The 27,120-nt window shown below is 43.3% G+C and overlaps 1 protein-coding gene and 1 non-coding gene across 15 annotated transcripts in view; one reads left to right on the top strand and one right to left on the bottom strand.

Moving 5' to 3' along the window:
- LOC105473730 (spectrin repeat containing nuclear envelope protein 2) overlaps positions 1-27,120 on the top strand; it is a 377,206-nt gene that overhangs the window by 327,229 nt on the left and 22,857 nt on the right. For 13 of the 14 annotated variants that reach the window (XM_071100037.1, XM_071100034.1, XM_071100026.1 and 10 more), the window contains 5 exons: positions 875-1,000; positions 8,664-8,819; positions 10,760-10,918; positions 12,522-12,688; positions 25,660-25,822. In XM_071100037.1, coding sequence (XP_070956138.1) covers positions 875-1,000; positions 8,664-8,819; positions 10,760-10,918; positions 12,522-12,688; positions 25,660-25,822 — 771 coding nt within the window. Of the gene's footprint in view, positions 1-874; positions 1,001-8,663; positions 8,820-10,759; positions 10,919-12,521; positions 12,689-19,345; positions 19,835-25,659; positions 25,823-27,120 lie in introns of those variants that run through there. The other variant, XM_071100040.1, reaches the window with a different exon arrangement.
- On the bottom strand, positions 23,497-23,603 carry LOC112425205 (U6 spliceosomal RNA). The gene has a single exon (XR_003016269.1). It is a non-coding gene; the product is annotated as a U6 spliceosomal RNA (small nuclear RNA).

Below are 27,120 nucleotides of genomic sequence, written 5' to 3'. Positions count from 1 at the left end.
AAGCAGAAGGTGGTAGTCAGCACAGTGGTGAGAAATAGAAAGTGAAGGTTAAATGTGAAAAGGTCACTAAAGCCAGGCTGTAGAAAGGAGAAGAGAGTCAGCAGAGGAGAGGGGTGATGGTGGAAAAGAAGACAAGGAAGGTGGCTGAGTGCTTGTGCTCTGTGGTGCTATTATAGCATATGCCAAAGACTGTCAATGCTAACAGTCAATCCATACAGTAGCCTTTTAGGTGTGAACTTTTCCAAAATTAAAGTAGAAATCACGTTGGTTAGATGAGAAGGATATGGGAGCGAGGAAGAACTTTTTTATTTTTATTTATTTATTTATTTTTTGAGATGGAGTCTCGCTCTGTCGCCCAGGCTGCAGTGCAATGGCGCGATCTCGGCTCACCGCAGCCTCCGTCTCCCAGGTTCAAGCAATTCTCCTGTCTCAGCCTCCCAAGTAGCTGGGATTACAGGCACATGCCACCACACCCAACTAATTTTTGTATTTTTAGTAGAGACAGAGTTTTGCCATGTTGGCCAGGCTGGTCTCGAACTCCTGACCTCAGGTGATCCACCCACCTCGGCCTCCCAAAGTGCTGGGATTACAGGCTTAAGCCACCATGCCCGGCCCAGAAGAACTATTTTCAAGCAAAGGCCAGCCTGGTGGTTGAAATGAGCCACAGGTAAAGCTGCAAGGAGGCTTGAGTCATATTGGTGTTCCTTCTGCTTTTGGGAGACCATAGTCTGCTCAAGACAAGGAACTGGGTATCTGTGTGATTTATAAAAACAAACTTAATAGAAAGATTATGTGGAGTAAATGAGCTATTCTATTTCCACAATTCATTCTAAAGAACAAAGTACTTACCAGTTTTAATCTTGTTTTCAAATAGACCTGGGACCAGTGTGAAAAGAAAATCAAGGAGTTGAAAAGCAGGCTGCAAGTTTTAAAGGCACAAAGTGAAGATCCTCTTCCAGAGCTTCACGAGGACCTCCATAACGAAAAAGAGCTGATTAAGGTATTGAAATCCGAACAAGTGGCCAAGATAATCACTTAGCTGTTTTCTGAGTACTTTGAAGTGCTTCTTTGCCTCTTTCTGTGTTGAAACTGAGTTTTCATTTTCAAATCAGAAAATATTTTCCCGGCCGGGCGTGGTGGCTCACGCCTGTAATCCCAGCACTTTGGGAGGCCGAGGTGGGTGGATCACAAGGTCAGGAGATCGAGACCATGGTGAAACCCCATCTCTACTAAAAATAGAAAAAATTAGCCGGGCGCAGGGGCGGGCGCCTGTAGTCCCAGCTACTCGGGAGGCTGAGGCAGGAGAATGGCGTGAACCCGGGAGGCGGAGCTTGCAGTGAGCCGAGATTGCGCCACTGCACTCCAGCCTGGGCGACAGAGCGAGACTCCGTCTCAAAAAAAAAAAAAAAAGAAAATATTTTCCCGATCTACTGTCTAACACAACATGCTGGTCTCTCAAGGAATTAGAATTGATGCTTTTTACAATTGTTGTTTGAAGACGAGAAAGACTTTTGCAAAAACTCACTTCTTAGGATCTTAGGGGTTTTCTCCTTCAGGTCCTCTTTGTGTCTGTTCCTCCTCTGTAATATAAGATGTGGCCTCTGAGATTCCTGTAAAAGCTGTTCCCTTATCAAATGTCCTTTTCTTTGAAACGAGAGTAAAATATGACTAAAGAATTCATTTTTGAAAGCCAGTAAGTTGGGGTTTGCTCCAGTATAACATTTTTATAAAACGGTCCAAACTATATTCTTCCTAATGAATACCACACTAGCAAAAATTCCTGGATATTTTAGGCCTTAGCTGAAGACAAGGCAAACTTATGGATAGGAATTGGGGCCAGGAAAATTCCCAGGTCAGCAACTCCCTGCATCTCTTTTCTGTCTGCAGCTTTGATGTTTAAAAGACATTGAGAGACTGTTGGAATGGTCTTCTAATTTTTTACTTCCTTCAATGACTTTCAGGGATCAAACTGAAGAAATGAGGAAGAAATGAATAGTCTCCTACTTCAAGTTGGGCTAGAAATTAGTGTCTTTCTCCCTACATCTTTTTTCTTTATTGTAAATATGTCTAATGTGCTAAAAGGCATAACAAATAATATGGCAAACTGCCATGACACCATCACCCAGCTAAAATATAAAAAAAATTTATACACACAGTTCAAGTGTCCTGTATGATCTAACTTCTCCTTAGAGGTGTCAGTAACCCTGGATTTGGTGTTCATCATTCTTACACATGTCCTAGTAATTTTAATACTTGTGTTTGTAGGTGTCAGTGTTTTTCTTTGTTTGTTCATTTGTTTGTTTTTGAGAGACAGGGTCTGGCTCTATCTTCCAGGCTAGAGTGCAGTGGCACGATCTCAGCTCACTACAACCTCCACTTCCCAAGCTCAAGCGATCCTCCCACCTCAGCCCCCCAAGTAGCCTGGACTACAGGCACACACCACCATGCCCGGCTAATTTTTGTATTTTTTTGTAGAGACTGGGTTTTGTCATGTCGCCCAGACTGGTCTCAAACTCCTGGGCTCAAGCAATCCTCCTGCCTTGGCCTCCCAAAGTGCTAGAATTACAGGCGGGAGCCACACACCCAGCCTGCTGTCAGTGAGATGTAGAATTGCTTTCTGTTTTTAAACTTTATATAGCTAGGCATGGTGACTCAACAACTATAATCCCAGCACTTTGGGAGGCTGCAGTGGGAGGATCCCTTGAGTCCAGCAGTTTGAAAGTAGCCTGAGCAACAAATTGAGATCCCCATATGTACAAAAAAAATTTTTTTAATTAGCTGGGTGTAGTGGCACTTGCCTGTGATCCCAGCTGCTGGGGAGGCTGAGGTGGGAGGATCCTTTGAGCCTAGTAGGTCAAGGATACAGTGACTCATGAATGCACCACTACATTCCACCCTGAATGACAGAGTAAGACTGTCTCTAAAAAGTAAACAAAATACATAAATTTTAAAACTTTATATAAGCAGTACTATGTATAATATAATTTTTTTTTCTTTTTTTAAGACAGAGTCTCCTGTCGCCTAGGCTGGAATACAGTGGTGCAATCTTGGCTCACTGTAACCTCCACCATTTGGGTTCCAGCAATTCTCATGCTTCAGCCTCCCAAGTAGCTGGGATTACAGGCACACGCCACCAGACCTGGCTTATTTTTTGTATTTTTAGTAGAGATAGGGTTTCATCATGTTGGCCTGGCTGGTCTTGAACTCCTGGGGTCTCAAGCAATCCGCCTGCCTCGGCTTCCCAAAGTGCTGGGATTACAGGCGTGAGCCACCACACCTGGCCCACAATGTAACTTTTTTCCTTCATTATGATTTGGAGTCATTGATGTTGGTACCTAATGCACATTCATTCTCACTGCTGTATAGTATGCATTATAAGAATATATAGTCACTTGGTATTATCAGATTTTTTTTAACTTTTGCTAGCCCAGCAGCTATGAGTGAGATAGTGTCTCTTTATAGTTTGCTAGTCAGTTTCACATTTTTTTCATATTTGCCCTTTTGTGAATTGCCTATTTGTACCTTTTACTGATTTTTTTCTATTGGGCTATTTGTCTTTTTCTTACTGAGTTGAAGGAGCTGCTTATTTATTTTAAATATTCCTCTTCTACTGAGTGTATACATTGCAAATGTCTTTTCCCATCTGAGAGCCTGTTTTTCTACTTTTTCCTTGGTGTTGCTGGCTGAACAAAAGATATTTTGTTAATGTGGATGAATTTGTCAGTATTTTCCTATATGATTAGTATTTTCCACTTCCTCTGTGAAATCTTCATACTAAAGTCGTAAAATACGTGCTTACATTTTCTTCAAAAAGTTTTCGGTTTTTGGTTTTTATATTCATATCTTTATTCATTGATGAATTGATTTTTGCATACATTTTAAGGCAGAGATCCATTTTCTAATTTTATTCATCTGGATAGCAGTTGTCTTGGTGCCTATTTATTGTCTAATGTCAAATATCAGATTTCCATATACGCAGGATTCTTTTCGCAGTTCTCTGTTCCATTGGTCTGTGTAGCTCAGCTTTAATATCAAACTATCTTAATGGCTGCACTTTATTGTAACACATCTTTATTTCAGGTGTGATGTGTACCCACACCTTGTTCTCTCACATTAGTTTGGATGTCCCTAGATCTTTGATCTTCTGTAACTTTGAGAAGCAGCTTGTTAAACCATGAAAAGTTCTGATAAAGAGTTATAATTGAATTGCATTGAATTTATAGATTAACTTGGATAAATTTTTTTAGTATTCCTGCTTATGCTCATGAATGTGGTATATATTTCCCTTTGGTCATATTATTTAGTTTTTTTCACTAATGGCTTATAATTTTTTTTTTTTTTTTTTTTTTTTTTTTTTGAGATGGAGCTTCATTCTTGTCACCCAGGCTATCGTGCAGTTTACGATCTTGGCTCACTGCAACCTTTGCCTCCCTGGTTCAAGGGATTCCCCTGCCTCAGCCTCCTGAGTAACTGGGATTACAGGCACCTGCCACCACGCTCAGCTAATTTTTGTATTTTTAGTAGAGATGGGATTTCACCATGTTGGCCAGGCTGGTCTCTAACTCCTGACCTCAGGTGATCCACCTGCTTCGGCCTCACAAAGTGCTCGGACTACAGGCCTGAGCCACCATACCTGGCTTATTCTTGTTACAATTTTCTTAATCACAAAAGAGATATCTTTTGTTAGATTTATTTCTTGGTGCAATATTTGGAAGCTTTTGAAAATACTACCTTTTTCTAATTATATTTTTTAACTGATTATTGCTGATACCTAGGAATGCAATTGGTCTTTGCATATTTATGTTTAACCATCTTGTTAAACTCTTATGTTAATTCCAGCAATTCGTTTATGTATTTTTTTGGGTGTCTGTGAGACCATCATCATCTGTCAATAATGACAAGGTTATTTTTGTTTGTTTCTTCTTTTTAATATACTTTTTTTTTCCTACTTTTCCTACACAGGTCAATACCTTCAGAACATTGTTAAGCAGAAGCATTAATAGCTGAGTCTTCCATTCTTGATTTTAGAAGAAAATGATTCTAACATTTCACTATTAAGTGATATTTGCTGGTGATGTGTCAGTCAGTGGCCTTATTAGGTTAACAAGATTTCTATGCCTAATTTTCAAGGTTTTTATCATCCCTACCTTATTAGGTTTAGAGCAAGACTTTGGTAACAATGGAGAGAATTTGGAGTCATGCTCTCAGCTGATACAGAGTTTCCTTCCATAAGGTCTAGGAACCTGTGCAGAATGTGACATGTAAACCCTTGAGCAGCCGTAATTTTTTTCAAGTATCACACTTCTCAGTTTCCAGTGGGATCTTTTCAGCTTTCATGGTCTCAGCATCCTATTTATCAGTGGAAAGAATCAGGGAAAGGGAAAGAGCATTGAGTTCATTCAACCATGACCATATTCCAAAAAGATCCCAAGTAACCCAAAGCTTGTCCGCGTCAGTGTGTTTCCTTCCTGATTCACCTGGGGGAAATATGCTAGCCACTTGACCAATTTAAGCTTGACTTTCCTCCTCATAAAATTATATTCCCTTCTAAGCACAGCTGCAAAAAGAAAAAGATAAAAGATAAAAAAGAAAAAGTATATTCCCACTACAGCCAAGTTGAGGAATGGAATGATTTCCTTACATATATGTTTCATGTATATTCTAACTTCACTATTATGAAAATTGCTACAATGGACATCTGTGTTTCATAACACTTGTCCAAAGATTGAGTCCTTGGAACAGTTTGGTTTTTAAATAATTTTTGTATAAGTAATATAGTCACATGGCTCAAAATTCAGAAGGTGCAAAAGGTATATGTGATAAATTTTTCTCTTATCAATTCCTCTCCACAGAAGCAATCAATGTTACCGGTTTGTTGTATATTCTTCCAAAGATAGAGTATGCATATACAGGCCAAAATGTATTTGTATACCCATTCTTTTTCGGTCTTCTTTTTTCCAAATGGTAGTACAGAAAAATGGGACTTGACAGTTCCACTGGTAATTGAGTCCATAGGCAAGGCCTAAATGCTGTCCTGATACTGCAGAGTCTAGTCAAATCCTGTGCAACACCACTTTTTGTAGCCAAACAACTTGAAGTTGTACATCCCATGTTACATAAAAAATTGGAAATTTCCATGTATTCTTGTGGTATAGATAATTTATCTGGTTGAATGAAGATGGTGGAAACTTATCTGATTTCTCTCTGACAGTTTGGTTGCCAATCTGGGGCAATTTAATTTAAAGACAGGCATGATTGTTGACATTTTTATACAAACTGATCGTCAGCTACAGTAAACTTCCACAAGAGACCTCATTCTATATACTGTTTGACTCCCTACTTTTTTCATGTAGTGTTTATGAACATTTTAAAGCTCTCGAGACATACTGCCAAATTGCTTTCCTTTCAGCCATACATTTTGGTATCTGAAAACTTGCTGTGCAGCAGTACCATGGCAGGTTCTGGGCACTGCATCAGTGAGCGGTGTTGTCATGGTCCCTGCCATGTGTGGAGCTAATGGTTCAGTCTGCCAGAGAGACCTGTTCACCAGATAGCCACACTGTATGCACAGGGGTGTGTGTGTGTCTGTGTGTCTGTGTCTGTGAACATGGTGAGTGTTAGAGGGGAAAAGCGCAGGGCAATGAGAGTAGAACAGGAGTCTCAACCTTATCCAGTGACTGTATACTTTCTGATTGTCAATATTATAAGTATTCAAACCATACTGAGTGAAACCTGGCTGGGCATAACTTGGCGGCCAAGCCAGCACCTCTGAGCAGGGCACTGGACAGGCTGAGCTTCCTGCCACCTGACTGGGAAACTCTGTCTGAAGCTCAGCGGTTTCCAGATCTCCAATTTCAAGTCAGTAAGTGGTACACCTCGGCTGGCAGGTGGCCCCTTTATGTTACATAGCTTTCCAGAGCGTTCCACTGTGGAATCTGCTGTCATCTACTTTACTGGAACCAATTGTGAGACCAAAAGCAGTAATACAAATGTTAAATACCTAATGATTTAGCTTCTGAGAAAGGTGTTAATTCCTCATTCTACATGTAACCTTTAAAAGAATTATCTGGGCCACTTTATTAAACATAAATTGTTGTTGGTAAGTTACGAAATCATGCCAATGTAGCTTTTAGAACTCTGAAAATCATTCAGAATTAACATACTGTTAGGGCCCTTCAAACTTATCCCTGATTTTAGGCATAGTAGCAGCAGGGCATGGTGGCTTGCCCTTGTCATCCCAGCACTTCAGAGGGCTGAGGCAAGAGGATCACTTGAGCTGGGGAGTTTGAGGCAAGAGGATCACTTGAGCTGGGGAGTTTGAGACCAGCCTGGGCAAAATGATGAGACTTCCATCTCTACAAAAAAATTTAAAAATTAGTCAGGTGTGGTGGTGCATGCCTGTAGTCTCAGCTACTCTGCAGGCTGAAGCATGAGGATCACTGGAGCCCAAGAGGTCAGTCAAAGCTGCAGTAAGCCATGATCATGCCACTGTACTCTAGCCTGGGCAACAGGGTGAGACCCTGTCTCTAAAACAAAATAATAAAAGTTAAAAAGGCATAGTATCTTATTTCAGGTTTCAGTTGACAGATAGGACTGGAGACCCTTAAAATGTGCCAAGTCATGAAGAATTGTAAGTACAATAAAAACCTGGTGGACTCGAGTGTTTTGGCTGTTTCCTTTTACCTTCCCTGCTGTGAAAGTAAATCTCTTGAGTAAATCCTAGATTTCAAAGTTTCAATTTGACAATGACAGTGCTGCTTCTTTTTTTGTTTGTTTTTTGGAGATGGAATCTCACTCTGTCAGCCAGGCTGGCGTGCAGCGGAGTGATCCTGGCTCACTGCAACCTCCACCTCCTGGGTTCAAGCGAGTCTCCTGCCTCAGCCTCCCGAGTAGCTAGGATTACAGGCCACCACGCCCAGCTAATTTTTGTATTTTTAGTAGAGACAGGGTTTCATCATGTTGGCCAGGCTGGTCTCAAGCTCCTGACCTCAGGTGATCTGCCCGCCTCGGGCTTCCAAAGTGCTGGGATTACAGGTGAGCCACTGAGCCCAGCCATTGCTGCATTTCAAAAGATAGGTGTTTCCATGGCCAGAAAATTATCTGCTAACTAATCTTTGCCAATTATTAGAAGTTTATTTCTGTCTTCTATTATACTTACTCATTAGTTTCAAAAGTTAGCCAAAAATAATTCCCTTTGAACAGAAGTCATTGCTGTTATATGATTACCACAATAGCAGAAATGCATTTCTTAGGGGTTTTTTTAATGGAAAATCACATTTTAAATCTATCTGAAATGTAGTTTCAGGATTAAAAATTGTATGTGTGCGTGTGTGTGTATGTCAAGATTATTAGATTCCAAATATACTTTCCTCTAAATAAAGACCTACATGACTTTAAAATAGAATAAATTCTGTCGAAATCAGAGCTACCTGAGGAAATGAAAATAAAGGTAGAAAAGAGTTTTCCGTTGAGAAGAAGGTGGTGGAGAACTGGCCAACCACAACTGCAGGCGCTCGCCTTGGGCTGTTTCCCATTCAGAAGGTCCCTCCCCCTCTCCTGGCCTCCCCTCCCCCAGAGTCTAATCAAAGGATTAGCCTACAGGTTTGGAAACAACAGCCGCTTGAGTTGAAGGCTTTTTACCCCCTTCTTGTGATTAAATGCAGGAACTTGAACAGTCTTTGGCTAGCTGGACTCAGAACTTGAAAGAACTTCAAACTATGAAGGCAGACTTAACCCGGCACGTTCTCGTGGAAGACGTGATGGTTTTGAAGGAGCAAATAGAGCATTTGCACAGACAATGGGAGGACCTCTGCTTAAGGGTAAGTCAGCTCACTGCAGGGCACGGCTGTTTGGGAGTGGATTGAAATGTCTCTGAAGGCCAGACAAAGTAGAAAGGAGCTTAATTTCATTGAACCGGAGGCCCTTTTCAGTGGGACCTCTGGCCTGGCCGCTGCTCCTTTAGAAGGCAGCAACATGGTTTAACAGATTTGACCCTTTTGTTTCTCCAGCGCTAAATGCTAGAACTTTGCACGCTTTTAATGAGCTTTTTTTAAAGTCACTTTAGGTGGAGACAGAAATTGCAATTCTGATCAGATGTGTAGACTGCTCTCTGGCTTGTGTAGGTGGCAAGCCCTAATCAGTGTATCAGAAGCAGGACCCAGTGAAGAGGTCCTTTACTGGGGAGTCTCTTCTGGGCCTAACAGCAGGAGTCTTACTTAATGCCCAGCAAGCATGGGAGCATTTCATATGAGTACTCTGCATTCACAGGCAATCTGATGTTTATTTCAAGTAGCCGGTTTCTAAAATTCTCTAAGAGAAGTGATCAACTGCTATGTTGTCTCACTGGATCACTTTGACTTATTAAGAATGGGATTGTGTTAATAGAGTATTATATGGTATAGGCTTGTGACAGGATCAGGATTGAATTAAGGGATTCAAATAGTCTTAAAGATCTTTGTTTTAAGAACATAGAATTCTAGTGAAAATAAATTCCTTAATCTCATTTTTGTGAATTAAGAGATGTATTTAAAAAGTTGAAATTCAGGCACATTCTCCTTCTTGATTTTAGTATTTAATATTCACAATGTACCCTAATTTTAAATTTTATTTTAGAACTTTTTAAATTTTATATAAAAGAAAATGTTTAGAATATATGAAAAGTGTTCTGAAAGTTATGGTACACAGGAAGACTGCGGCCCAGATGTTCCTAATTGTTACTATTATGAAATCAATCAGGATGACACTGTGCAAAATGCCAGGATTTTTAAAAGATAGATGCCCTGAGGAATGGAAATTTCGGATAGTTTTTCAAGCGTTTTTAACACGTTTGCCTGGGTAGGATATATAAGCATTCAGTATTTTCTCCTCCTTAAAGATCAGAGTTTCTTTATACACAGCAGGAAAATCTCAGAGAATTCAACCTTGGTTTCCTGGTCCATATAGTGGGGTGTCAAAACTTTACCAAAGAGCCACCCCCTTTTAACCCTACGATTCTGAAGATTCTTAAAACCTGAGAATACTTTTGTACATCTAGTAAGGCTGATTTGCATTATTTAAATTTATATTTAGTGAAATTTAAACCTTTAAGGAGGAGGACCCTTAGCTGATGTCAGTTTAGGGGCTACTTATGCGTAATGGGGCATTGGGTATTTTGGGGTCAGCCTGCTTGCTGCAGACCAGCTGTTGGCGATATATCCATGGTTTCCATCCAAAATCCAGTGCTTAACAGGAAAGTGGGTTAAATGAGTGATGTACATTGTTTTTGGTTTTACTTTGTTTTGAAGCATAACAATAGGACATTTAAATGGCTGTAGTGTTCCTGGTCCATTTGCATTATAAATGTTTGATTTACATTCTGTCTGGATTAATAGTTTTTAAACAGGACGTTGTCCTTATGTTGGTATAAGGATTTAATTTGTTGTTAAAAGGGCAAGGATTTGGGTTATATCTTCATCTAGCCTTTCCTGTTTTTAATTTTTAATATAACTGGATAGTAACACACAAGTATTGGGTAAAACAGTCCTTCCAATCAGCTACGTTTCAGGTACAGTATTTGTTATTTTTTGTGGCATTTATCACAGGTGTAAGGAACTTCTGTTGATGTGAAACCCTAGGTTTTTAAGAGGCAAAGCCAGACAAGGGTGAGTGTAGAGAGCTACTGATTAAAATGAATGAAACTCAGTCTTTTTGATGTGAGGGAGAGAAGGGGGTGCTTTCCTTCCTGGCTATACTCAGCTGCCAAATGTATTTTCATTTGCAGGTGGCTATACGTAAACAGGAGATTGAAGACAGACTCAATACATGGATTGTATTCAATGAAAAAAATAAAGAGTTGTGTGCCTGGCTGGTGCAGATGGAAAACAAAGTTCTACAGACAGTGGACATTAGTATTGAAGAAATGATTGAAAAGTTACAGAAGGTACGGGAGGATACCCAGGGTGGATGTAGTTCTGACTACCGTGGAATTGTCGGCCCTCCTCGCTCCTAGGCCCAAACAGGTGCAGGGTTACGGGTGCTTCCGGTAGCATTTTAGAAATTTGAAGGGACTTCACTATTTTTGATCCTTTTGAGAGAGCAGTGGGAAGAGAGAAGGTTCCAGAGAGATGGGAGTGTGAGACCATTGTCAGTGGGCATGGTACTGAGGGGAGTTGCTTTCTCTCCATTAGGAAGTGTGGCCAGGGAAGGGGCTTACACATCAGCTGATACCCCAAGTGAGTTAGAGTTTCTCTAGTTGTTATTAAGAAGCTCTCGTTGGCCAGGCGCAGTGGCTCATTCCTGTAATCCTAGCACTTTGGGAGGCCGAGGCGGGTGGATCACCTGAGGTTAAGAGTTCGAGACCACGTTGGCTGACATGGTGAAACCTCATCTCTACTAAAAATACAAAAATTAGCCTGGTGTGGTGGTGGGCGCCTGTAATCCCAGCTACTTGGGTGGCTGAGGCAGGAAGATTGCTTGAACCTGGGAGGTGGAGGTTGCAGTGAGCTGAGATGGTGCCATTGCACACCAGCCTGGGCAACAGAGTAAAAATTCCATCTCAAAAAAAAAAAAAAGCAGCAGCAGCAGCTCCCCTTGCCAAAGGGGAGAGGCCAAAAGCAGTGAGGCTCATAATTTTGAAATGGTCACTGGTCTCTACAGGGAAAAGTAATAACATTCTTGCTGCAGTCACCCAAAACACCACTCAGTCAACCCTCTGGAAAACTGGAAACGACAGCAGCCTAATTAGTTATGCTTAGTTGTCCTCAGTTCCCAAGTAGGTTAAAAGAAATGTGTGAGAGGAAACAGAGAGCTTTCGAATTAGGTAACTATTAAAAACAAAGTAATTATTGCCTTACATATTTTGCATTTGCCTAATGCTCGTTGCCTGACTTTTTAGCTACTCACTGAAAAGTTAGCTTCATTAGAAGGTATGAGGTTGGCCGGGCGCGGTGGCTCACGCCTGTAATCCCAGCACTTTGGGAGGCCGAGGCGGGCGGATCACAAGGTCAGGAGATCGAGACCACGGTGAAACCCCGTCTCTACTAAAAATACAAAAAATTAGCCGGGCACGGTTGTGGGCGCCTGTAGTCCCAGCTACTCGGGAGGCTGAGGCAGGAGAATGGCGTGAACCCGGGAGGCGGAGCTTGCAGTGAGCCGAGATCGCGCCACTGCACTCCAGCCTGGGCGACAGAGCGAGACTCCGTCTCAAAAAAAAAAAAAACAAAAGAAGGTATGAGGTTGGGTTTTGAGACAGTGTCTCACTGTGCTCGAGTGCAGTGGCGAGATCATAGCTCACTGCAGCCTCAACCTTCTGGGCTCAAGGGGTCCTCCCACCTCAGCCACCCAAGTAGCTGGGACTGCAGACATGTGCCAGCATACCTGGCTAGTTTTTTCAGAAGTGGGGTCTTGCTATGTTGCACAGGCTAGTCTTGAACTCCTGGACTCGAGTGATCCTCTTGCCTCGGCCTCCCAAACTGCTGGGATTATTGGTATGAGCCATTATACCTGGCCAATTTTTTTTTTTTATGTTTTGGTGCCTTTGCCAGGACTGCATGGAAGAAATAAACTTGTTTAGTGAAAACAAGTTACAGTTAAAGCAGATGGGTGACCAGCTGATCAAGGCCAGCAACAAATCGAGAGCAGCTGAGATCGATGACAAGCTCAACAAAATTAACGATCGTTGGCAACATCTTTTTGATGTCATCGGATCAAGGTAAGAAATGGGCTAAAAATGATTCTTACTCTCCAGGAACAGTAATTACTTTACAGATCTAGTAAACTGAGCCCAGCCTTCCTCTAAGATGATCCAGCAATTTTATAAGTTTACAGATTAAGGCAAAGTTTGATAAAAATGAGTGGAAATTCTTTCCATGTTATTAAAAAAACTAGATGCTAGTATATCCCACCTTAATATTTTTTCTTTAGCTTACAACTTCACATGCATTAGAGTAGTTTTATATAAGGGTTGGAAACTTATTTGGAAAGGGATCCTTCGGAGGGCTTATTGTTTAGAAATTCTGACTCTGTGTTAGCATTTATGTGTCCCCACAGTGGAGCCATGGCTGTTGCTCCTGCCTCAGTGTGGCAAATCAGGCAGGTGAGGGCACAGGCCTGGTTTCTGGAGGCTGGGGGCCCATGACTGCCCCGCCACCCACACTCACGGCAGGGGCAGGAGTCTACTCTAAGTGTGTGGGCTCAGAGTGCCAGGTCTCCCAGGGGTGTCTTGTCCTAGGATGTGGATTTGGACACAGCCAAGTCCTAAATCAAAGGGCCACAAATCAAAGCTATGTTGGCTAGTGCAATCTTATCAGAAATAGTGCTGATAATTTTATCTCTCCCCCCAAAATGATGGTGATGCCCAAAGTTCTTAAATGTCTTCAAATTCCCTCTCTAAAGACAAACCCCAAGTGGATGTTTATTCAGTGGCCACCTGGCATACGGAGAACAGTCACTTGGCCTTTGGACTGCTTGTGCAGCTGTGCTTCCACTGGCCACACAGGTCCTTTCCATAGCAGTATACTCAGATGTTTTGAACAACACCTAGAATTAGGAATATACAGGAGAACCTATAAGGTGAATAAAGAATTGGGGGGTGATGAAAGTAAGATACTCTTAATAATTTGGCATCTTCTTTACCTCATTGTTTACTGGAAACCACAAGTGAACCTGAGTCAGTCAACAGAGGCACCGGGCTAAATAAGTTGAGTCAGTTACGTTAGTGGGAGTAGGTATCTGAGCAGCTGTAAAACCAAGTGGTTTGAGAGCTCAGATCCCATCTTCCTGGGATCAGGAAGATCCTTACAGAGGGGCTGTGTTCCCAGAGGGTCCTGAATGAGGGATTGTGGTTACTGGTGGCAGAGAGAGAGACACATATGTTGAGAGCAAACAGGTACAGAATAGAGCAGCGTTGAAGCCATTCAGGAAGTGAAGAGAAGCCCCATTGGCCCCAAACGTAGGAGATGAGCTAGAAAGATGGGCTGGGGCTAAATCTTAGAAGACTTTAAATCTCAGCTAAATATTGGCCTTCTGAAAAAATATCTGAATCATGCCTGATTCCTTAGCAGTGGAGGGTTTGCTGAAGACAAATATTAGGGGGATTTGGCTGGCAACATAGACTGGCCCAAATTCAACTTCTCTCCACAGCCAACTGGGGGAAAGAAAAAAAACCTACAGAAATGCATGGTGGAAACCTAAGGATTAAGAGTATAAGTTTTGAACCATTCCTAACTTTCTCATTTATTCACTGTGAAAGCTTGAGTATGTGATTTAACCTTTCTAGGCCTCAGTTTCTAAGTCTGTAAAATGGGTCTAATTGGCTTACATCAGAGGCCACTGGTGCTGTCTGCTGTGAGGATATATATCATATCTTTGGTATAGGGCCAGCACAGCACATGTGAGCCAGCATTTATGGAGTGGTTGTTTTAGTTACTTTTCCATGAGAAGGCTCTGAAGTCGTGTGTGTATTGAGTGGAAGATGATTCTGTCGATGACCTCTAGTGATGAGAGGTCTTTCCCCAGTGAGGCCTGCAACTGGACTACCTCATTCTCAGAGCTGAGAATAGTGTGTCAGATGTATGTTGAAATGAATAAATGTTTCAGTTCATTCGTTAATAATAAGATCATTTCTGTGGGATAAATTGTGTCTTTGTGGTTGCCTTTATAGCGTAAGTCTTCTCGAGCCCTTGGCACTAGTCGAGGGTATGATGGCATCACACCCATTCATGGATGATACAGGATCAAGATCTAGCTAATGTTTCTTGAAGGTTAGAGTGACAGTCCATTTTTAATCATTCATGCTCTGCTTATATCACTTTGGAGTTTAACAGGCTGTTTGCTTTCCTCGCTCACTCTTTGCCTGTCTTCAGCCAGCCTTTTGGTGGGAAAGAGATAAAACAGTGGGTAAAATTTTATTATCTTTTTGGAAAGCACAGCTGGGGGAAAAGGAGTTGAAATAGGAAATATGTTGTCAGCTGCCTATATTCTTAGCAATATGCCTTTTGTGTATGATTTCACTTAAACTTCACTGTGATTCTGGAGAGTAGATACCATTGTCCCATTTTACACACTGAGAAGGAAACTGAGGACTGAAGCTAAGCAACTTACCCATAGTTACATAGCCAGCATGTGACGTAACCAGGATTTCAACTCGGGCAGTTTCACCTCCCTGACAGCCCAGACCCTCTCATTTGAAACACTGAAATGAGCAGTACATGCTGAGTGCCTAATCCCTTCAGCACTGAGGAATTTGGGAGGGAATCATTTTTCTTATTTTAAAGCAAGGGCCAGGCTGAGACAGACAGCTAGAATCTAAGAAGCTCTTAGCTGAGTTTATTGTTCAGGTGAATCTGTGGGTTGAGGCAGCAAACTTGGACCTGTCATAATCAGCCTTACATAGAATCAGCCTTACATAGAATCCCTGATGCTGACTTCACCCTGGGCGTTGTACAAAGGAAGGGAAGGGTTGGAAGCACAGGCTGCAAACTTTACGTTTGAACAGTGGCAACAAGAACCTGCGCTGCAGGGTGCCCTGATGGCTTCATTTGCCCACAGGATCCAGGACATCATGCAGCATCTTCCATCCTACCCACAGTATTCTGCTGCTTTGGCCCTGTGGCAGGGAAGAGCATTTCTTGTTAAAAATAAGATTGGCCAGGCGTAGTGGCTCACGCCTGTAATCCCTGCACTTTGGGAGGCCGAAGCAGGTGGATTACCTGCAGTCAGGAGTTTGAGACCAGCCTGGTGAACATGGTGAAACCCCGTCTCTACCAAAACTACAAAAACTAGCTGGGCGTGGTGGCACACACCTGTAATCCCAGCTACTCAGGAGGCTGAGGCAGGAGAATCACTTGAACCTGGGAGGTGGAGGTTGCAGTGAGCCGAGATTGCGCCACTGCCCTCCAGCCTGGGTGACAGAGCAAGACTCTGTCTCAAAAAAAAAAAAAAAGATTGGAAGGCGATCCTATGTAGGTACCTGGCCTCGTTACTGCAAGATCTTAACTACAAAACTAACTTTAGAATGGTTTTAGAAGACTAAGGTTTAGAATGGTTTTAGAAAACTAAGGTTTAGAACGGTTTTCAGAAGTCCAAGGCCTCAATAAATCAGGTTTAATTCACTGGAGGAAAAAATGGAATTTAGGATAGGCTTCCTTAAAAACTACATTAGATTTCTGATCATTTCGGGTAGTAGACTCCATTGTTGGATAGATAGGAGAGGAAACCAACATTGCTTATTTTTTAAGTGCCAGTTTCCTCACATAGATTATTTCATTTTAATTCTTTTTTTTTTTTTTTTTTTTTTGAGGCGGAGTCTCGCTCTGTCGCCCAGGCTGGAGTGCAGTGGCCGGATCTCAGCTCACTGCAAGCTCCACCTCCCGCGTTCACGCCATTCTCCTGCCTCAGACTCCCGAGTAGCTGGGACTATAGGCGCCCGCCACCTCGCCCGCCTAGTTTTTTGTATTTTTTAGTAGAGACGGGGTTTCACCGTGTTAGCCAGGATGGTCTCGATCTCCTGACCTCGTGATCCGCCCGTCTCGGCCTCCCAAAGTGCTGGGATTACAGGCTTGAGCCACCGCGCCCGGCCTCATTTTAATTCTTAAAACAACACTGCAAAGTCAGTGTGATTCTTCATTTTACAGAGAGGGAAACTGCAGCTCAGAGAATGTCGGTAATTTAGCCAAGGACAGTGGGAACTCTGCCCGGGACAGAAACATGCACATAAGATTACATGGGCCCTGGTGTGGGTATAGAGAGGCCCGTGACTGGCTGTCCCTCAGAGTTGCTCTGGGAGCTTTTAAAAGTTCTCATGGGCCCTTGGGCAGCTTCTCGCAATGGTGACATCTACACTTTTATGAAACATGCAGATACTTTAACAGAGGTCATTTAAAGCATTACATAGACTCCCTGATGCTGATTGTATATATGTTTGGGGATTGTAATTATGTAGAACCCAAGTTGACGACAAGAAATATTCTAAACTTTTTTTTTTTGACTGTGCCTATTAGCCACTCTCCTTCCTCTTTTCTTCTTTTTTTTTTTTTTTTTTTTTTGAGACGAGGTCTGGCTGTATGACCCAGGCTGGAATACAGTGGCACAGTCACAGCTCACTGCAGCCTCGACCTCTCAGGCTCAAACAATTCTCCTGCCTCAGCCTCCCAGGTAGCTGGGACTATAAGCACACACCACCATGCCCAGATAATTTTTTGTTTTTGTTGTTTGTTTTTTGTAGAAATGGGGTTTCACCATATTGCCCAAGCTGGTCTTGAGCTCCTGGGCTCAAGTGATCCTCCCACCTCTGCCTCCCAAAGTGCTGGAATGACAGGCATGAGCCACTCGCACCCAGCCTTCGATAACGTCTTTGAAAAGTGACTCAGCAAAACTTCCGAATGCAGGACAGACAACTAAATTAAAGAAAGTGTCCTTCAGAACTGCCAATATGTGTGATCCTCTGTTTTGGAGGCATCTGGATTACCTAAGAACAGCTGAGATACAAATTGTTGGGTGACAGACAAAAAGATGCAGGGTTAACCTTCACAGCCAGCACAGTCTGAAGCTCTAAAAAGACGGTCCTTGGATCTCATCCCCTCAATGGGACTGATGCCAGAGAAGGAGTTGACCTGCCACCTGATCTCACCTATGCCTCCCCTTAGTTTTAAAAACCCAATAGTTGAACTCCTTAAAAATTCATCTACTTTTGTTTCCCAGAACTCCCTCCCCATTTCCTTAATGAAAACCTGGCTTGTCATATGAACCGGAGCTCTGTAGACACAGGTGGGGCTGTGTCTTCAGTGAGTCCCTCTGGCAGGTTGCACATTTTGGTGAATTCTTTTAGAGACTTGGGATCAGGGTGAGGAACTCTTTTTAAAGGCTCTTTCTAGCAGCATGTGTGAATAATCTGATGAAAGTGTTCAGTGCCTGCTGATATAGGTTGGACAGCGAAGTAGAAAGGCATACCCTCCGAGAAAGTTTACATTGGTTTTTCTCTTGGTTGGAATCATTTTAATGAAAATGATTTTAATTTTCTTTTTGCTTATCTGTACTTTCTAAATGTTCATTATGGAAGATGTTTATAACATGTCATGAACAAATGTCATCAATTTTATGTTCTCTTTCCTGAATTTCTGACGGTAGCACCACTAGCAAAGCCTGTCGTCCTTATTAAGCCACTGACAAGGAGGGGCTTTCCTAGTACCATATGACCTCAAAGATTAGCTCCTTCCTGTTTACACTGAATTGCTCTCACTATCAGAAATATCAAATCCATCCAAAGGAACTTTTTAAACTAAGCATAACTTTTAAATTTTGCCTGCCAACCTGAAAAGCTCACCTATTTTATAATAGTGGCAATTAAAATGTTATCATTAAACTCAGAAGTTATGACCATGGCAGTTGTGTGTTAAGATTGTTTTCCATGCCTTGCAGAATGGGCAGAAATATGTGTGCCTTTTTAGACTGATAAAGCTTTTCATTGCTCTCAAGCTCTTATCTGTATTTTCTCAAGGTTTTCTGGAAGACCAAACAATGCTGCTAGTCACGAAGTTGACTTGCGTTGGTCTTAGCAGGTTGCCTGATCCAGTGGGACTGGAAGGATTTAGGGATTATTTTAGCACAGGGGGAGCCAGATGTGAGCCTCCTCACTTCCATTTTCCTTCCCATCAGTCTGATCCTTCTGCCTCTAGAATGGGTGGCCGCTGTTCCCAGACCCTGCAGAAATGGCTTCCTTGAGGATTGAGGAGCTCCCCCAAGGAAAGAGTAGCCGTCACTGGCGTAATGAGCAAGTATCCTGATGGCCAGCATCAGGCAGGTCCAGTGTACTGAGCCTCAGAGGTTCGTGCTCAGCAGGTTGCAGGAACAGCCAACCACATGGGCCTGAGTTCGATGCAGCATTTTGGGAGAACTATTGCCAGGTCTGCACTTCTGATTCCACTGGTGTAGCATGTGTTTGCTATGTTTCAAGGTGGGGATACAATAATGACTAAATGTTGGGCTTTAGGGACTCCTGAAAAATGATATCGAGTCTCAGAATAAGGCTGGGAATGAGTCTGAGGTAGACTAGACACAAACCAAGTGCTGCCACTCAGGATTGTCCGGAGAAACTGAGGGTATGAATAAGGTGGAATTTTCAGACACGTTATGGTAAGTCCTGGGAGGAGCTAGCAAGGAAAGTTACAAAATTTCTTCCTCTGCAATGAATTCCCTTTATACTGCAAAATAGAATTTTTGTGCACGAAGCAGATAAACTAAATGAACTATCTGACCCTCCTAAACCAGGATGTTCAGGACCAAAAGGACAGAGCAGAAAACCCCCACAGGGAAATTGCTTCTTCAAGAGGACAAGAGGAAGGCATTCCTATTGGACTCAGGGGCTTCAGATTTTGCTGTTTCTTTTAAACCTGAAACAGAGAAATTTAATTTGTGGAGGACAGAAATCCTCTTTTGCCTGCCCCAAATTAAATGTTTCGTCTCTCCGTTTATAGCACTTCATAAATAACCCATAGCCAAGATAACACTGTGACTTTCTTCTCCCAGCATTGCAATCCTGGAGCGTCAGAACAAAGACTGTGTGTGTGAGGAAAGAGCTGGAGATACTTGTTTATTGGAAGGGAGAAAACTGAGATTAAAAATTGCAGTTAGCAGGGGAGAAGGTGTCTTCCTTCCTGCTGGCATTGCCCTGTGCCTGCGAGCCAGCCATGCTCACAAGGAGCCTTGGAGAGGGCTGCGTCCGCCTCTGTACAAGATGCTGAACCAGTGAAGAGGGCACGCCGGGCAGGGGGAGGGGCTGCCTCGGCCCTGGGAGGTGGAGGTGCGGCCGGGAACTTGGAGCTTTCGCTTAAACATAAGGAATGATTTTTTCTCATCAACAGTAAGTGCCATTTTCGTCATCAGCTCTGCATAGGGCCGAGGCGCCGGGTGCTGTCCCTTGTGTCTTGCTCTCTGGCTGTGTCGCTTTGGTTACAATAGAAATCACCGATGAGATGGTGGCTGCGGAGTGTTTGTGCTCAGCCATCGGGGGATGGGTTCTTTCCCAGCGTCAGCATGCGTGTGGTGTCTGCAGTCTGCCTCTGACAAGCAGGGCAGAGGAGTGATTATGCGGTGTGGAAAATGGAAGTCCTCCGGTGACAAAAATGCTTCAAAGAGGCAATGAGCTCAGACGTGTATTGTAATGCCTCTGCCCCTAAATCAGGGCTTCAGGATCTTGGAGTAATGCATTATTTTGCCATAAGGATGTTTAGTCATGTGAAAAGATACAATTGTACAGGATTTCTACAGTGTTTTTTGCAACTGACAGCTGCCCACAGGTTTGACTGTTTATTTCAGTACAAATTCGGATACTTGAACCATCTCAGTTTTCCTTAGTATTTTTTAAATTAGGCATAGGAATTTTTTTGTTCACTTAGGCTGATTTAGGGCTTTTATAATTTAACTGTAGACTCCTGAGCACACAGAGGATAGGACTAAATGGTAAATTATTCCATATGTATAAATTTGACATGTAAAGCCTTCATCGTACATTGTTAAGGCTTAGGCTTGGTATATAGAATGATGCGAACCTGGCTTGATTTTGTTTGTTTGGAAGGAGAGGAGTGTTTATCATTGTTATATTCTCATCCATCGCTAGTTAAAAGAAAAACTTTATTTGCCTTGATCGTTTTCTGCATTTTTACCCATAATTACTGCAAAGGAACTCTTGTCATTTAAAGCAGCTCTTAGGCATAATTCTTTTGTTTGGTTTCATAGAAAACATTTTGCTTTAGGTCTCTCAATAAAGAGCCTATGCAGGTGGAAAACTTTGCTTTTGTACCTAAAAATTTTGTTTTTCTGATTCTCAGAACTGGGATTTAATTCAGAAAATCATGCTGCTTTTTCCTGGAGAAAGGTTATTTGTTGAAATGTCTATGTGAGAAATGTTCAGAGCACCGGGTCAAAACCGGGGCGAGTGCAGAGATGGGGGCCGCGGCAGCAAACTGCTCAGGTGGTTGATGTCAGGCAGGGTTGAGGTTGCTTCTGTGTGCCAGCAGGCTGGTTTCTGAATAGGTTTTCTTATTTCCAGATATTAACTCGAGATTTCAAATTTTTCAAGAGCAGTATTAACAAGGCCTAACATGTGGAGGTCAGTTGCCTGGGTTGGCAAAAGACAGACGCTTCCTGGCCTGGGACAGGTGACCATTAGGTTACAGCGTCTGCACAGAACAGAACGATGCACACTCCGCCGTGTACCTGATGGGTCCCAGGGTCAGTCATTACCTGATGATCAGAGGAGCAACATTTAGACTCCCAGGCATTTGGGGGTATTAGGCCTCTGGATGGAGTTTGGCATATACCGGCTAAATCCTGGCTGGATGAGTGCTTTGTCACTTCTTGGTGACCTTCTTTTCCTTCCCTCCCACCTTCCCCTCCTCTTTCACTTGCACTAAGTATGCCTGTGATGTGAGTGTCTGTCAGCGCTTCATTGGCCCTGTGTGAAACCGGGGCTGAGGAGCAGGGGTGGCTTCTAGGCTGGCAGCACACTGCTTTGTGTGAAAAGGGCTCTCATATGCTCTGGTCTTTACAGCTCTTCTTTAAAAATCTAACTTGGCCACTTCTTTTATGAAGAAGACAAATCAGACACATTGGAAGGTATGAGTGAACATCATTTACTCCTTCAACAGCTATTTATTGAGCAACTCCTATGTTGTATTACAATGTCAACATTACATCTGAATTAGGTAATGACCTCTCTGGGAAGAAGGCCTATCTTCCAGCTATCTCTGAATCCAAGGGTCTGTGCAGGATCCAAGACAAGGCACATGGCTAAGTGATTACTGAAAGAAAATCAGGGAGGGGAAACATGGGCAGCGTGTATCGAGCCTTCTGGCCTCCTCCCCAGGCACCTGCCAAGAGCCCCCGGTTTTAGCATCCACTATACCAGCTCCTACCCCCCAGTGTATCCTGAGCTATGAGTCCAGACTTCTGGTCATGTTCTCTGACTGCAGCAAAACGATCCTGTACCAACAGGATGTGCATGTTAGTGTGTGTAGGATTATGTGAGAGGACGGGTAGTACTTAGGAACAGCAGCTCCAGACCAGACTGCCCAGGTTAGAATCCTGCCTCCACTATTGACCATGTGACTTGCGTGAGCTCTTTACTCTCTGTGCCTCGGTTTCCTCATCTGTCAAGTAGGGATAATAATATTACCTATCTCTTAGCATTGTTATGAAGAGGAAATGATGCCTATAATCCTGGTACTTTGGGAAGCTGAGGCAGCTGGATCACTTGAGGTCAGGAGTTGAAGACCAGCCTGGCCAACATGGAGAAACCCTGTCTCTACTAAAAATACAAAAATTAGCTGAGCATGGTGGCAGGTGCCTGTAATCCCAGCTACTCAGGAGTCTGAGGCAGGAGAATCACTTGAACCTGGGAGGCGGAGGTTGCAGTGAGCCCAGGTCGTACCACTGCACTCCAGCATAGGTGATAGAGACTCCATCTCAAAAAAAAAGCAAATGAGTTGCTAACATGAAGCACAATAGGCCTGGCACATGTGGCCATCAGCGTGGGATACAGATGTTTCATTTTAATAATAAAGTTTATCATTGTAAAACATACATGTAGAAATTTTAAAAGAACGGGATGACAGTAGACAGTCTCGTATTTTATTCCTACACCCCACTGGTTTGTCCTGAGCACCCCATTTTGGATACCAGAGTCCTGGGAAAACCAAGCAAATTATTCCCCCACCTTCTCCATACCCTCTCTGGGTGTCGCACACCTAACCCCACGGTTAACAGTTCAGGATCACCACAGCCCTGTGGGTCTGTACCCAGGCAATTGTGTTGCTAGTTAGCTCCCTTCATTTAAATACGTGCATTCTTCGGTGTGTTAATTGCTTTTAAGTTAGAAGAGAGGAAACAAGGAAAAAGAAAAAAATATATAAATAAATACTTGGATTCTAGCCCTCTTCTTTTCAAAATAAGAAAGAGGCTGGGATTCTTAGGGTGGAATAGGGTCAGGGGCTAGAGGAAGGCCGTGGGAGATTTCATTCTGGGCAGAGGGAGAAGTGGGGAGGGCGGGAGAGCTGTGCAGAGGTCACGAGCCTGAGCCCTTCCCCCAGCCCCGGGGACGCTCTCGTGGCTGGGCCTCTTCTCCGGCAGAGCCTTCCAGGAGGGCAGTCCTTCAGGAACTGCCTGGAGCACTCCTTGTCCCACGGTGCCAGGGGTTCCCAGCTATGCTGGTAGTTGCCTGGAGTGTTCTTTCTGGAACCAGGGCAATCAAGGTGGCAAGATACTGGGGTGAGGAGGGTGTACCTCTGAAACCATAGGAATGATGGTGGGATCTAGGTTACAGCTATATCCAGGCCTGGTCCTGGATTCCATGACTTCCTTTTTAATAAATCATCTGTGGCTCTGAAGGGAACGTATCCTTGTGGTGTTTGCGGTAAGAATGTAATTTGGAAAACGGGCATTTATCTCCGAGGCATTCTGCCTTTCACATTCAGTCCCCTCAGCTACCCAGTGAAAGAAGGTACTACTGTGAACACCATTTTTTTTTTTAATATGGAACGCTTCACGAATTTGCGTGTCATCCTTGCGCAGGGGCCATGCTTATCTTCTCTGTATCGTTCCAATTTTAGTATATGTGCTGCCGAAGCGAGCACTGTGAACACCGTTTTATAGATGGCATTAAACATGGCCAGGACGCAAACCCAGGCCCTGACCACAGAGTCTGTGTTCTTCTATCTCCAGACCACACATCCTTCTTCCAAGCTTGCCCTTGAGAATAAAACACTGATGAAAGAACTTTGTGAGGTCCAGTGCCATGTAAATAAAGCATGACTGTAGCGTCATGTGGTCCAGTGTCCACTCTGTGCAGACGACTTTACATGAAGCCTCTTATTTCAGTCTCACCACCACCTGCAAGGTGGGTAATCTTGCAGATCGTGAGGAAGCTGAGAGTCAGTGGTTAGGTACGTTGCAGCGTGCAGAGCTCTTAGATGGGAGAATGGATCTTGGGTCCAGGTCTGCTTGCCTCCGGAGTTCTGGCCTTCACCTCACCCGATGCTGCCACCTCCCTGAAGCTTAAGCGGCTTTGAGGGTGTACTAGAAAGAAGGGGGCTGAGGTGAAAGGACTTTCACTAAATCTTAAAAGTAGCTGGTAATAGAGCTAGAAGTCAGTCCCTGGGATTGACTTGGTAAGTTGTAAGATACACATTTTTTTTTTAATCCACACTTATATGACTACCCCATGGTCCACTTAAATCATAGCTTCTAGCGGAATGTCCATATTTGTCCATTCACCAAGCATTTGTGGAGAGCATCCTGCCCATCAGGCACTGTGGGAGGTGCTGTGTGTGCGGTGGAAACTGGCCGGCTGCAGCCTGGCCATGGCGCTCCCTGTCCTGGTGGGTGTCTGAGAGAGTGCAAGGTTAGAGGCAGAGTGGCCCCTGAATGCTTGAGGTACAGAGATCAAGGGGCTGAACCAGTTTTCAGGGTAGGGCAGGGACTATTGAAAGCTTTGAGCATGGATCAGACTTGCCTTCTGAAACTTACTTACACTTTGGCTACAGAACCAAAGGTGGGCAGGAAGTCTAGGGGGCTGAGAGGAGGTTGTTCAGTCAAGTAAGAGGTGATGGTGGCATGCAGCGCAGTGTTTCCTGAGAGGGTCGGTGCCCCCATTTATCACTCTAGTGCTCCCAGCCATGGGGCGCAGTTCTGACAGCATCTCCCAACAACGTAAGTATTGATCAGTGGGAACTTTCCTTTAGAGCCATTACTTTTAAGTGTCTGAGATTAACTACAAATCCCACAGAACGCCAGGACAGATCCTGGCTCTAGTCGCTCTGCCTTAGGACTTTAAGGAAAGCGGTTTATTGGAGCATTTTATTTTAGTATATATGTCAGAAAAAGATTGTTTTCCCTCAACAGCTACATCACGTCCCCTTGACAGCATGTGGACGTGCACGCCAAGTTGTACTGATGCCATGCGTGTGCTTTCAAATCTGCTCCATGCCGAGTTGGGCTGGATGGGAGCTGAGGCAGACTGGTGAGGGAGATCCCATTTAGAACTGCGCTTGCATGCAGATTTCCTTTGCCCCTCCCTTTCTGACAGGCAGAGATGCCCCATAATCTACCCACATGGGCTGGTTCATTGTATACGGCTGGGTGAACCCCTCATACTGAAGCAGTAGGGCTTGGCACATGTTCTCTGCTTACCCAAAGGGGAGGGTCCCATGCGAGGCCTTGTGGACCAAATACCACCAAGTGAACCAGGCGTGTAACATCTTTAATCTCCCAGGGTAGATCACCGGCTGCTGCAATCTCAGGCATATACACGGCAGAAACTGGGCAGAAGTCAGGAGTGGTTATTTTCACTTAGGAAAAAATGGCTGTCTTCTCACCTCTGAAGCCCCAGGAAGATGAACTGGGTCTCAGAGGATCTCACTCTGGGAATGATAGGACTTCCATTTGCATGGGTGGATTAACTCTCCGTCCTTTCGAAAGTCAACAGAGGCAACAGCCTTGCAAAGCTTCACATATTCTCTGAGAACTCGTATCTGGTGACATGAGAGTTGGTCTGATATAAAATCAAAGCAAAATAGATTCTTTTTTACCCTGCAATGCTCTTATTGGAACATTCTTCTACCACTAAGTATTGGGCTTTTGATTTCCATCACTTTTTGTTTGTTTGTTTTGTTTTTCTGCAAATATGTGTAGGGTGAAGAAGTTGAAGGAGACCTTTGCTTTTATTCAGCAGTTGGACAAAAACATGAGCAACCTTCGTACCTGGTTGGCTCGAATTGAGTCTGAGCTTTCCAAGCCTGTTGTTTATGATGTCTGCGATGATCAAGAGATCCAGAAGAGGCTCGCTGAGCAGCAGGTGGGACAATCAGAAATGAGCTCCTGCAAGAGTATGGGTGGCCGCGATGTGCACTGACTCAGGCCTTCCCCGTATAGCTGTGTGTTTTCACGTGCTCACATTTCGTAACGTTGGTTTGCTTTTTTCAGAGAATACTGACCATCTTTCCATGTTCTTATATCCATCTCTTGAGTGCTCCCTCCCACATTCATGTAGCTTTTTGTGAAACTGTGTGAATAATGTTTAAGATGCAAATCTTAATCTTGGTGGTAAATAAGATTTTTTAAATTATGTCTTTTTTTTGACTCTGATCTTTGTTGTGTTTTGTTAATATAGTTTTGAAAGGCAACTAATTGAAAGAAAAGCAACTTTTCTAACCAAGGAAGGTTCTTATGGGATAATATTCTGTGTGTCTGGTACAGCTTTTTAAAAAATTAAAACAAGAAAAGGTGTGATAAGGAACATGCTTGGACCCAATAGTTTAGGAAGACTTTTAAGAGCTGCAATGCTCTGTGCATTTTTGTTATCAGATATGCATGCTCTGAGCCAATCCTGGAAATTGTGCAGTTTGAAAGCTACTGAGTTCTGCCAGTGTTTCTCATTGTACCCACCTGGTAGGTGCTATTTGACGTCACTGGTTTATCAAATCCACTTTCCTGACTTCCCTGGTCTCATGGCCACATGCGCATTCTCACTTGCAATGCCTGGATTTGTCTTTATTTTTTTTTTTTTAAATAGCTAAGTTTATCTTAATCTTTCTTTAGCTTTCGTTCACCTCTTTTTTTCAGACCTGTGGGCAGATTCTGTTTTGACTGTAGAAGCAGTATGATTCTCAGAGTCGAATCTGTTTTCTTCACGTTAAGCCTCCACCACACACCACATACCACAGATGCTTAGAGACAGGATTGAGGGTGAACCTTTTTTACCAGATTCAATATTTGGTGCTACTGTGGACATTTTTTAAGAGATGGCGTCTCACTGTATTGCCCAGGCTGGTCTTTAACTTCTGGGCTCAAGTGATCCTCCCACGCCAGCCTTCTGAGTAGATGGCACTGCAGGCAGGCACCGCCATGCCTGGCCCTCCCTGCTCTTGACTTTTCTAAGTGCTATTACAATTACTGTTTAAATGATGCCTGTTCTCTGGCTTTCAAGCTAGTATGATTTAGTAATGCTACAAATTAAAAATACTGGTTTTTCCACTTAGCTTTGGAACTTTAAGCATGTCTTTTTCATCGAGGTCATCTAGACTCTGTCTTTGCTTTGTGCAGAAAAGAATATTGATATAAGTATTATGGAATTTTAATGGACATTACAGAGAT

Source organism: Macaca nemestrina, chromosome 7, assembly GCF_043159975.1.
Source record: "Macaca nemestrina isolate mMacNem1 chromosome 7, mMacNem.hap1, whole genome shotgun sequence".
In the NCBI taxonomy this organism is placed as follows: domain Eukaryota; kingdom Metazoa; phylum Chordata; class Mammalia; order Primates; family Cercopithecidae; genus Macaca; species Macaca nemestrina.
Note: the sequence above shows the minus strand (reverse complement) of the source record. Positions and strands in the feature narration are given on the sequence as shown.